The sequence below is a fragment of the Cercospora kikuchii genome (genome assembly GCF_019650295.1).
Source record: "Cercospora kikuchii DNA, contig_00008, whole genome shotgun sequence".
NCBI lineage: Eukaryota > Fungi > Ascomycota > Dothideomycetes > Mycosphaerellales > Mycosphaerellaceae > Cercospora > Cercospora kikuchii.
In genome coordinates, this window is record NW_025408589.1 from 2506280 (window position 1) to 2518904 (window position 12625).

A 12625-nucleotide genomic window follows, 5' to 3' on the forward strand; every position below is an offset into this window, starting at 1 on the left:
TTCGAGCTACGTCCTGTCAAAGAGGGCTACCTATAGGGTAGCGCAGTGTCTATAAAGCCTGTCCGTAGCACTCCGTACCTGTTGTGACATCACCTACCTTTCCTGCCTGTCTCCGCCCGTGACAGCAGGTAAGGCCTCGCGCACACTTAACGCCGGGTAGCGACTGTTACCAAGCGTACGCCTTTTTCCGACGTGTTCGGAGACGGACTACGGGCAAGAGGTAACTGCGGGGGAGATCGTCCTCGAGAGGAGGGGGGTGAAGCGGTGCGGGTGGTCTCGTTAGCCCGCCGCTTCTCTGCGCGTCGTTGCTCGTCGCTAAACTGTTTCCAGGAAGGGCGGGTGTCCGGTTCGGTGCAGTGTTTCACCTGGTGGCCTGGCTTGTGGCAGCGGAAGCAGTTTCCGGTTTCTTTGTCTGTCCTCTGGTTCCTCTTAAACCGGTCGAGGTCCATAGGATCGGGCGACCTCTCTTTAATAGCAGCGGCGTAGGTTTTCTCGTTACGGGCAGCAGGCGGAGTAGTCGGTCGTAAGGTGCGGGGGTTCGGGATAGCAGGGGTTTGGTTATAGTACCGGCGACGGTTCTCGAGGTCTTGCAAGTGTGCGGCGAGCTTGAGGTACTCTCGCGTCGGTGGAGGACTATGGACGAGCATCTGTTTAATCTCGTTCGAAACGGCTTGTTCGAGGAGCGTCGAGAGAGATTCCTCGGTCATCTCAGCCTCTAGTCCTAGGCGTTGAAACTCGGCGAAGAAGGCAGCAAAGTCCTTATTAGTTTGGCGGAAGCGGAACAGGTCGGCGCGGGCATTATTAACACGGTTCGGGTCTCCATAGGCGTTGTCGAGAATCTGAAGAACGTTCTGGTAGTCTGGAAGTTGACAGATCCCGTCCTTAATATACGGTAGGATCTGAGAGTAAGGAATCCCAGAGAGGCGGCTTGTTACGTAGGATATACGAGACTGGGGCGTTGCGAAGCGGTCGCAGTTTACGAACATCTTTTCGTGTATCTGAGAGACAAAGCGGCGGAGGTCCTTGCGGTCGCCGGTAAACTTCTCTGGGTCGGGTAGCTTCTCAGATCGTTGGCTAGACTCGGTAGGTGCGGCAGGAGTAGGCGGAGTCGTTCGCGGAGTAGGATCTGCGCTCTTCTTAGCGCGCGTGTCGGCAGGTAGGGACGGCGGGGTTTGTACGATAGGTTGGGCGAGGTGGAGGGCTCTCTCGACCTCTATCTTTGCTAAGAGCAGTTCCTCGCGGAATTTCGTTTCCTTCTCTTCATACGAGCTCTTCTGGAAGTCGATAACGGCACGTAGTTGAGAGATTTCAGTACGGGCGGACTGGAGGGCTTCTTGGGTCTCGGAAGCGCGGATTTGTTCGCGGACAAGCTCGTTCGCGAGCTTATCCTGGCCGTTATCGTGTTCGTCGATATAGCGGTAGGCGGACTGGAAATAGGCGTACCAGAGGGACGGGTGGGTAGCGGCATGCTCAGAGAACTGAGACTCGGTTTCCGGGAGGAACGGAGGTAGAGGGCGGTCGACAGCCATACCTAAAGGTAGGAGCTACGTAGTGTCACGGGCGGAGGCTAGCAGGAAGGTAGGTATGGTTGACACAGGTACAGTTGCTACGGACAGGGCTCAGGTGCTCTGCGCTACCATATGGGTAGCCCGAATTGACAGGACGTAGCTCGAAGAGAGGAAGGGAGAGCTTTCTCTCTTCGAGCGTACAAGTGTGCAGGCGCTCCCGTGCTTCCCGCGCACGTGAGCCGGGGCCGGCGTTACTAACTTCCGCCGACTTCCAGGCAGTCTTATGTCTACGGGCCCAGCCCGTGACAGTAGGACAAGATCTATTTATATAGGTATAGCTTAGCTACCTACTATCTCTAACTAAACTCGACTACCCAGTATGCCGTGAGATCGGACGTGTGTTCGAGCATTTGTTTTATACTCTAAGCCACCTAAAATTCAGCCAGGGTCTCCTGTCCGAGCATTTGATTTCGACCCCAAATATCGAACGGTGAGATGGCGCTCGCACACGCTGATTTGGGGACATGTGGGAGCGTCGCGCAATCGCTGAGGACCATTGGAAGAAAACACGCAGCCGCTACCCAGTATGCCGTGAGATCGGACGCGTGTTCGAGCATTTGTTTTATACCCTAAGCCACCTAAAATTCAGCCAGGGTCTCCTGTCCGAGCATTTGATTTCGACCCCAAATATCGAACGGTGAGATGGCGCTCGAACACGCTGATCTCGAGACATGTGGGAGAGTCGCGCAGTCGCTGAGGACCATTGAAAGAAAATCCGCAGCCGCTACCCAGTATCCCGTGGTCTCGGATGCCCATTCGATCATTTGCGGCTCTGCTGCTCCCATACAAAAATTCCCCAGGGTCTCCCATCCGATCATTTGATTTCGACCCCAAATCTCGGATGGTGAGATGGCCCTCGAACACGCTGATTTCGGGACATGTAGAAGAGTCGCGCAATCGCTGAGGACCATTGAAAGAAAATCCGCAGCCGCTGCCGCCGTTCGCGAGATATCGTCGCCGGAAGAAAGCCATGGGACCGAGTGAAGTTCCGCCAAGGCCAGCGAATCGCGACCGCAGCAGGCGCAGCAGGCGTACGCAGCACACATCGCATATGCAACAGCACGTCGAAGCGGTCGTCACCATCGCGCGAACAGACCCCATAGATCCCCGACACGTCGGCGGCGGCATAGAGTGTGCGAGAAGTTGTCGAGAGGGCGCACATGCACGTCAAGAGTCGCGTCGTCGAGTTTCAGGGCAACGCGCCCGGGCGCCGAGGAGTGTAAGACACCGTCCAGTCCAAAATTCCACCCGGCCACCAGAGAGATGATCAATTCACGTAAAGTTGCAGAGCGGCAGGTCGGAGGATGCAGATGCCCGTCCGCAAGTTTGGAGTGCATTCCGCAGGGCGTTCGAGAGACATCGTCGTCGCCAGTCGCGCCATTCCCGCACGTCGAGCATCGCGTGCCACGAGATATCCCACCCGCCAGAGGACGTGTACGTTCGCGCAAAGATCCGGCCAGGGAGGGCGGATAATATAGACGTCCGTCCGCACGTTTGGGGCCCATTGGCAGCGCCGGTAAAGAGATGTCGACGTCGCCAGGTCCGCCATTCCCGAGACCACCGACCGACCACGGATTACAAAAATTCATACCGTCCGCCAGAGGACGCCAAAATTCGAGCGGCGTCACACAGAATTACATTAGACAGTAAAGTCGCCCGTCCGGAAGTTGGACGCCCATCCGCAGCGCCGTTTCCAAGATATCGACGTCGCGCGTTCCGCCCCCAGCCGTACGCAAAAGACCACGAATTGCAAAAATTATGCAACCCGCCACAGGATGCCACAATTCGAGCAATGTTGTGCAAAATTATATTCGATCGTAAGGTCGCCCGTCCCCAAGTTTGGAGTTGATTCGCATTGCCATTTGTGAGATATCGTCGTCGCCAGTAGCGCCCGTTGTCGTATGCAATACACCACGAATTGCAAAAATTATGCCACCCGCAAGGGGACGCGAAAATTCGAGCAGCGTCGCACAAAATTACATTCGATAGCAAGGTCGCCCGTCCGCGAGTTTAGGGTCCATTGCACAGGTAGTTCGGGACATGTCGATGTCGCCAGTCGTACCGTTTTCGCATGCACACCGCGTGTTTGCCATCCGCCAGGGGGTGTTCCATATAAAGTCGCGCAAAAGTTCCGGCAGGTAGATGAAAAGATACAGAAACCCGTCCGCAGATTTGGAGCGCATTCGCAGTACATTTCGAGAGGTATCGAGGTCGTTAGTTGCGCCCATTGCCGTACGCACGAGACCACAGATTGCAAACATTACGCCAGCCGGCAGAGGGCACCAAAATTCGCGCGACGTTGCACAAAATTACATTAGATAGGAATATCGCCCGTCCCCAAGTTCGAAGTCCATTCGCATTGCCGTTCGAGAGATGTTATCGTTGCCAGTGGCGCCAGTTTAGCACGTAGAAGGCCGCGGGTTGCGAAAATAATACCACACGCATACGGATATTAAAGATCGCACGACGTTGCACAATATTCCATTGAAGATTAACGTCGCCCGTCCCCAATTTTCGGGTCCATTCGCGGCCCCGTTCGAGAAGCACCGACGTCGTCCGTAGCGCCCACAGCACAACGCAAGAGTCCGCGGATTGCAAAAATTATGCCATCCGCCGCAGGGCGCCACAATTCCAGCGACGTTGCACAAAATTACGTTCGATAGTCAGGTCACCCGTCCGCGAGTTTAAAGGCCATTCGTCGTGTCAGTCGAGAGAAATCGTCGTCGCCAGTCCCATTAGGGTTAGGGTAGCCCCGACGAAGCATTCGACCACGAGTATATTGGCGTCCCGGAGGGCAAGGTAGAGTTGTATCGGACGCATCCACCAGTTCCAGAGCGTCCGCGTCCAGCGAGAAGCGTTCCGGACAAGGAGCGAGCGTAGTACGTGTCGGACACGCGAGGCCAATACGGCGGGGGGGAGAAAGGAAATTTGTGATGCGCATTTACAACGTCAAAAATCGACCGTGTTTCCACGACGCATCCGATTGTCCCCCAATATTGCATAGGTTTTGCGGATCGACCATGGCCCGCCCGTCCACGAGTTAGGAGTCCATTCGGAGGGCCGTTCGAGCGGTATCGACGTCGTCAGTAGTGCCCGTAGTAATACGCAAGAGACCACGGATTGCAAAAGTTTTAGCACCAGGCAGAGGCCACCGAAATTCGAGCGACGTCGCACAAAATTACATTGGACAGTACAGTCGCCCGTCCCCAGGTTTTGTGTCCATTCGCGTTGCCGTTGGAGATGTATCGACGTCGCCAGTTCCGCCCGCAGCCGTACGCGAGAGACCACGGATTGCAAAAATTATGCCACCCGTCAGAGGACGCCAAAATTCGAGCAACGTTGCACAAAATTACATTGAATAGTAAAGTCGCCCGTCCGCGAGTTTGGTGTTCATCGGACAAGTCGTTCGAGAGATATCGTCGTCGCCAGTAGCGCCATTTCGGCACGTCGAGTACCGCGTATTGCGAAAATTACGCCACACGTAAGAGGATCCCACAATCCGAGCAGCGTTGTCCCACATTCCATTCGATGGCCAGGTTAGCCGTCACCAAGTTTGGGGTCCATTCGTATTGTCGTTCGGGAGGTATCGTCGTTGCCAGTAGCGCCATTGTTATCCGTAGGAGACCACGAATGGCAAAAAATTCATGCCGTCCGCCAGAAGGCACGCAAAATCGCGCAACGTTGCACAAAATAACACGAGACAGTGAAGTCGCCCGTCCGTGAGTTTGAAGCCGATTCGACGTGCCATGCGAGAGGAATCGTCGTCGCCAGTCCCATTAGGGTTAGGGTACCCCGACGAAACATTCGATCACGAGCATATCGGTGTCCCGGAGGGCAAGGTAGTACCGTATCGCATATAGTTGCACATTCCAGAGCATTGGCGACCACGTCGAAGCGTTTTCCATAAGTAGCGAGCGTGTTGCGTGTTCGTCGTAGCAGTTAATGCCGAGGACGGATCGCAAGAGTATTTATATAACGTATGGATTTGCCCCAAAATCGGCCATGTTTCCACCATGGGCCCGATTGCCCCCAAATTTCGCACACATTTTACAGACCGACCATCGATGCCGCGCGCCCAGTTTCGCGAATTGAAGAGCCCCGCGTCGAGCAGAGGAAATTGTTCCATCGTCCACATATACGATTAAAGTTGAGCCGCATACGAATCGGGAGACCGGGTCAGGGGAGAGTTTGACATCACGTCGCGGCGGGGGCGAACGTGTTGATTCCCATCCATGAATGGGAAGAAGCGCGATCGGATGGAGACATTCATCGAGGTGTTTGCCCATTTGCCCGAGTACGGCGTCGTAGTATGCAAGCCATGCGGGTTCGCGATCATTCCCCACGAGTTTGCAGGCCATTTACGGCGCGCGCATCGCCAATGGGATCGCGAGATGCAACAGCGCGTCCACGAGGTGTTCGCCGGTTTGTCCGACGTTGCCCAGGCACCAGAAGAAGTCACATATCCCGAAGCAGGCGCGCGCCCCATCGAATGGTTGCCCGTATACACCGATGGATTCCGGTGTCGAGGCGTCGATGCCGCGGGACAGCCATGTCCGTATATGTGTCGCGGAGCAAAGACCGCCCACATCGCAGCACATTGCCGCCAGGCGCATGCATGGTCGTCGAACCAGGCGCGAGGTCGGTCGCGGAACGGGCGAGGTGGCCCCCCCACGGACCGCATATGGGAGGAGGGCCAGCATTGCCAGCGATTTTTCAAGTTTCGAGGATGGCAGCGGTATTTCGTCGTGTCCCATGCCGTCGAGGCCCCCGCCAGCGATGCGATGCGCGCGTTGTTGGGCCAGATCCAAGAGCGGCGGGAAGAGTTGCGAAAGGAGAGCACCATTCCCGCCGAGAATGCGCGGAGCGTCGCCGACCCGTGGTTAGATTTTACCGGGTGGTCGGCCCATTTGGCAGGATTCACGTCCGAGGAGTTGTTGGCGACCATCCGGCCCGCCGAGGGCGAAGAGGGAGACGAGGATGAGCCCGTCCCCCCGGCCGAGGAGGACGGCGAGATGGTCGGGTTGGCGGAGGCATGCCACGCCACGCGACGGTTGATCCGACAGGCATTCCGCGTGTGTCGTCCGGCCGTAGTCGGACGCGCCGCGTTGGAGCACATCAATCGCCGCGAGTGCGGCGCGGACGACAACGAGCGGCCGTTTTACGCCGAGCAGCAGGTGAAGACGATTCGCAAGTAGAGCGGGCATTGGGTCCGGATATTGCGGTACATTTGGCGCACGCACGCCCGCGACCGGCGTCCCCCGTACGTGTTGTTGGAGGGCCAGCACCAGGCGTTGGCCCGCGTCCAGAGCGGCGCCGTGGCCGTCATCGAGTCCGAGGGCGACGCGCAGAAGGCCCGGGCGAAGCGGCAGTTGGTGCGCCGCAGTTTGCAGTTTTGGTTGTCCATGTTCGACCACCCGTTGAAGGACAGCGAGTTCCAGAGCGCCATCGTCAGCGGGTTGGCCGTGTTGGGGTTGAACAGCGAGAAGGGGGGGTGGGTGCCCGCCATCAATTACACCCCCATTTTGTCCGGAATCATCGCGCCGTTGCGGGCGATGGTCGTGTACCATGCCCACGGGCAGCGCGTCAGCGCCATTCGCGCGCGCACCGCGGGCGGGAGCAGCGTCGTGGCCGCGCAGATGGCCGCGCCGGCCGTGTTGGAGGGCGTGCAGCCGTACGCGCAGCGATGCATGACGTTGACGCAATACGGGGGCCGCCCCACGCCGTTGGACCGGATATTCCACCAGAAGACGTACGGGATGAAGATCCGGTACACCACCAAGGCGCCCGGGCAGGTGTTGTGGGAGGGAGCGCGCATCACGGTCGGCAAGGCGCGATTCACCATCGACATGGTCCGCGCCGTCGTGCACGGGTTGAACGAGAGCGTGCGGCGGCGTTTGGTGCACCAGTTGATGTGGTTCCCGGCGGACGGAGTCGTCCGCGCGCGCGATTGGAGGCCCGTCCAGATGCCGGACGTCGATGTGGCATCATTGTACGACGACGCGAGCGAGATGAGCCCCCGGTGGTGTTTTATCGACGACCACCGCAACACGTGGTCGGTCCCCGGGGAGCGGTGGATGTGGGAGCGATTGGCGGACGAGCACCCCGGGCAGTTGATCGAGAGCAGCGGCGGCGGGCGCGTCGTGTGGAAGCAGAGCGGCGTCGAGGCGTATTTCCGGCAGGTGCGGCAGTTCAAGGAGGAGTTGATGGCGTTGGTCCATTTTTCGGGCGGCGCGCCCGCGCGCGCGACCGAGTTGATCAGCATCCGGCACCGCAATGGGGAGCAGAGTCGCGGCCAGCGCGGAGTGTTCATCCAGGACGGGATGGTCGCGTTCGTCACCAATTATCACAAGGGATACAGCGCCAGCAAGCGGGTCAAGATCGTGCACCGGTACGTGCCCACGGAGGTGGGAGAGGTCGTCGTGTATTTTTTGTGGTTGATCGAGCCATTCGTCCAGCAGTTGCGCGAAGCGGTGCGGGACCAGTTCGAGCGTGGTGCGCATGTGTGGGAGCCCAAGCCCGAGGAGCAGTGGGCGGACGGCGAAGTCGACGACGAGGGCGACGATAGAGTCGAGGAGGTGGTCCGCGGGGGCCCGGCCGAACAGAGCGACGACGAGGACGACGAGGACGACGAGGACGACGAGGACGACGAGGACGACGAGGACGACGAGTGGTTGGCGGATGTGCCCCCGTCCCAGGACGAGCGGGCGCCGTTGAACACCGACGGGTTTTGGGACACCGACCGCGTCCGGAGGGTCATGTATCGCGAGACCGAGAGCCGCATCGGCGTGCGGATCGGCGTCGCGGTGTGGAGGAACGCATATCCCGCCATCCAGCGCGAGTTGTGTCGCAATAGTAGCGTCCGGGACACGTTGGACCGGATTTACGACGGCAGTCCGCAGCGGTCGGCCATTGGCGCCGTGATCGAGCAGATGCGGAACGTGCAGGCGACCCAGTCCGGGCACAGCCCCGAGATGGAGGAGATGATATATGGGTTGTTGATGACCGAGTCGCCGTTCATCACCATGTCCGAGCGGGAGCAGTTCCGGCAGGTGAGCGTCAATTGGCACCGCATTTTACAGTTCCCGTCCGCGGAAGCGCAGCATCAGGGGGTCGCAGATGTCGGCGCGCGGATCCAGCAGGAGCAGGAGCAGGTCGACGCCGCACGCACGCGGCGGATCCGGAGCGTCGACGTCGCGGGCGAGTTGGCGAGGATGTACGGGCCCGACGCGGCGTTCCGTGGAGTGCAGCGGCCAGCGTTGGACGCCATCGTCGCGGGGACGCCGTACGTCGTCGCCGTCATGCGCACCGGCGGCGGGAAGAGCATGTTGTTCATGTTGCCCGCCGCCGGTTCCCCGCAAGGGTTGACCGTCGTCGTGGTGCCCGTCGTGTCGTTGCGCCAGGATTTGCAGGAGCGGTGCAGCGCCGCCGGAATCCGATGTAGCGAGTGGAACGGCGAGCGGCCCCCGTATGATAGTCAGATCGTGTTCGTGACGCCCGAGTCGGCCGTGTCGGTCGCGTTCGGCCAGTTTTTGGCGATGAAGCGTGCGAACGGGCAATTGGAACGCATCGTCATCGACGAGTGCCACACCATTTTGGAGAGCACGGCGGATTGGAGGCCGAAGGTGTTGGAGTTGCGAGAGATGACCGGGTACGGGGTGCAGGTGTTGTTTTTGACCGCCACATTGCCGCCCAGCGAGGAAAGCATGTTTTTGCACGCGATCGGGGTCGAGGAGCAGGATGTGCGGATGATTCGCGACGTCACGGGTCGACCCAACATTGCGTATTCCGTCGTCCAGTATGCCCGCGAGGAGGAGGATGGGGCGGTGCGGGAGTTGGTCGAGCGGAAGAAGGAGCAGTACCCCGAGGGCCAGATCGTCGTGTATTGCAGGCGCGTCGAACAGGCGAAGCGTTTGGCCGGCGTGTTGGGGTGCAGCGTGTATCACCGCGGAGTAGGCGACGCCGCGGCGAAGAAGACGATTTTGCGACGATTGACCGGGGAGACGGAGCGCGTGTTCACCGCCACCAACGCATTGGGGTTGGGCGTCGACGCCCCCCGCATCCGCGTCGTGATTCACGTCGGCGTTCGCGAGCAGATCAAGCAGTACGCCCAGGAGAGCGGGCGTGCCGGGCGAGACGGGCGCCCCAGCGAGGCCATCATGTTGCAGGGCACGTCCGTCGACGAGCGGACCGGGCAGGAGAAGGAGGAGCAGGGGTGGCGCACCGACGCGGCCATGAAGGCGTTCATCCGCGGGGAGCAGTGTCGCCGGGTCCCGTTGGACCGACACATGGATGGTCGAGTGGATCGCAGTGCGTGCCAGGTCGACGAGGAACGATGCGACGTGTGTCGCGGGTTGCCGCGGGGTCGAAAGCGGCGCAGGATCGCCGTCCCCCGGCCCGAAGGGGAACGCGAGCATGTCGGAGACGTCGCCGTCGAGCAGCGCGAGACCGATCGTGAGCAAGAGGAGGAGCAGGGGCGGATCCGCAGGCGACGAGAAGTCGAGCGCGAAGCGCAGGCCCGCGCGTTCGCGTTCGTCGAGCAGCGCCAACGACATCGTCGGCAGATGGAGCACGTCAGCGTCGAGTCCATCGCGTCGACGTTGCAGCAGTGGACGGGGCGGTGCAGCATATGTTTTGTGCGTGGGGAAGCCGATGGGGGGCATTCGTGGCAGCAGTGCCCATGGGACATGCGAGATGCCGTCCAGCGGGCGTACGACATCGTCAGCACGATTCGTTTCGATGCACACACCGGTTGTTTTGGATGTCACGTCCCCCAAGCCGTGTGCCACCAATGGCAGGACATCAGCCATGGCGGACCACGGCGGTTTCGACGCGTCCGCCAGCGGAGTTGTCAATTTCCGGGTTTAGTTCGACCCGCCGTCGCGGCGATGTTGGTTGTAGGAGGCGAACGGATCGTGTCGTGGATGGAAGAAGAGGCGCAGAAGGTGGGCATCGTCGCGGACGGGGAGTCCGATAATTGGAAAGTATGTGAGCGGTGGATGGCCCGGAAGATAGTGTCCCCGGGCATCGAAATGTCGGGGTTGTTTCGATTGTTTTGGGAGTTTGGACAAGTGCACGGCACCGAGGGCGTCGGGGTAGGATAGGATTCGCATGTGCATTAGTAAGGAGTGATGTTCCGTTCCACCCGTGCGAAAGGGCATTGTGAGCAGACCGTGAGGATCGTTCGTCGGCAGTGGAGAGGCATTGTCCCGCCGTTAATCCACCGTGGTAGCATCCCACGATGTCGGGTCGCCGGCAGAGAAGAGGTCCATTTTGTTCGCATGTCCGTCCGATTTCGAGGGTGACCAGATCAGAATGGCCAAGTGAGGTGCGGTGGATGATTACGTCAGCGCGAAAGTGGTGGGCGTAGAGCATAGCGATGCGGCGGATTCCAAAATTCGTCGTCGTCGCCACAGTGCCCCAAAATTCGGGCAAAAATTCGGAGAGCACGAGGGCGGTCCATTTTCGATGTCGTGTAGGTTTGGAGGGCAGAGGAGATGGCGTGGGTGTGATATCGTCGTTGCCGTCCGGGCAGTTTTGGTGGTTTTCGACATTCCGATCGAAAAGCGGGCCCGTAAATTGCACCACGACGGCAATGATCGTCCCCATTCGCGACGAGGGGGGGAAAGTAGCGTGGAATGGTTCCGGTTATCGTTCGGGCGCCGAATGTGTGTTTCGTCGTCGTCGCCAATGTTCGAATAGCAGAGTGGCCACAACACGATGTTTTTTGACGTCGGTTTCGCAAGATTTTATCGGTACGATTCGGACACGAGCCCGATTCCGCGGATTCCATGTCGCAGGATTATTGCCGTGCGTCGTAGCATCGCATCGCCGCGACATCAGGCGTTCCCGTCGCATGTCGTCGGCGGCAGATGGTCGTCGATCCGTTAGGGTTAGGGTTGGCAGAAGTTGGTGTTCGTGTAGGAAGGGAGAGGGTTCGTCGTTGTAGAGTATATCGGTGATCCCATATGCGCGGTGCGACATAGCGAGGAGAGAAGGCGGTTATTGGGTCATTCGTAGTCATAAGATGCCCGTCCCCGCGTGCAGGATAGATCGTCGCGGCACGGTAGGGTTGGTGCAGCAGGTCGATATACAGGAACGTATGTCGGAGGGCGAAGCCGGTCGCGATCGGACATGTTTCCATTTTCCGGCGATGGTACGACGATGGCGGAGTTTTCAGAGGGGCGGCCAGGAGCGTAGCAGCGCCGTAGACCAGTAGATTCCCCGTGGCCGTTGTCATCCGCCCGCCACGGTCGCACCACATCGGGCATGCGGGGCGAGGGGAATGCAGGGCGTCATCCGGATGTCGCACATGGCCGATATGGATTCCCATAGAGACATAGGCGATGCAGTGTCACGTCGGGGGCATGGAGTGGTGTTCGGAGAGGGAGGGTTCCCGTAGATATATAGATAGGTTCGATGTCGGTCCGTGTCGTTCGCGTCGTCGAGGCCGGTATGCGAGGCGGGGGGATGGATTTGGGAGCAGATGGCAGGGTGGTTGTAGCGGCGAGTTCGGCAGAGGCGAAGGGTTCGAGATTAGGGTTAGGTGGAGAGCAGGGTTATAGGATTCGTAATTGGTCGGGGTTCGGTTCGAGGCCGGGACAGTATAGATAGGAGTTAGGATGGATTTTATAGCGGGTGGAGGTACAGGGTTCGGGTGTGTTGGTGGAGGTACAGGGTTCGGGTGTGTTGGTGGAGGTACAGGGTTAGGGTGTGTTGAAGTTGTGGTTCGGAGTTGGAGGTTAGGGGATTTCGGAGGGATAGTCGGGCGGTTTTGGATCGGAGAGAGGCGGATTTCGGGTATAGCAGGGAAGGCGGATTTAGAGTATAGGAAGGAAAACAGATAGAGTAGAAAGATAAGGGAGAGGAGGGTGAGAGAGAGAGAGAGAGAGAGGAGGAAGGAGAGGGAAGGGGAGAGGGTGAGAGGGTGAGAGAGAGAGAGAGGAGGAAGGGGAGGGAAGGGGAATGGGTAGAGGGTTAGGGTTAGGGTTAGGGTTAGGGTTAGGGTTAGGGTTAGGGTTAGGGTTAGGGTTAGGGTTAGGGTTAGGGTTAGGGTTAGG

General features: G+C 59.2%; 2 protein-coding genes across 2 annotated transcripts; both read left to right on the forward strand.

Annotated features, from left to right (window-relative positions):
• Positions 1-5824: 5824 nt before the first annotated feature.
• Positions 5825-6763, forward strand: CKM354_001215300 (uncharacterized protein; the record flags this gene model as incomplete). The annotated part of the gene is made up of 1 exon (XM_044807666.1): positions 5825-6763. One exon carries the CDS (start codon positions 5825-5827, stop codon positions 6761-6763), a length of 939 nt encoding a protein of 312 aa, XP_044663601.1.
• Positions 6764-6970: 207 nt separating this feature from the next.
• Positions 6971-10669, forward strand: CKM354_001215400 (uncharacterized protein; the record flags this gene model as incomplete). The annotated part of the gene is made up of 1 exon (XM_044807667.1): positions 6971-10669. One exon carries the CDS (start codon positions 6971-6973, stop codon positions 10667-10669), a length of 3699 nt encoding a protein of 1232 aa, XP_044663602.1.
• Positions 10670-12625: the final 1956 nt, after the last annotated feature.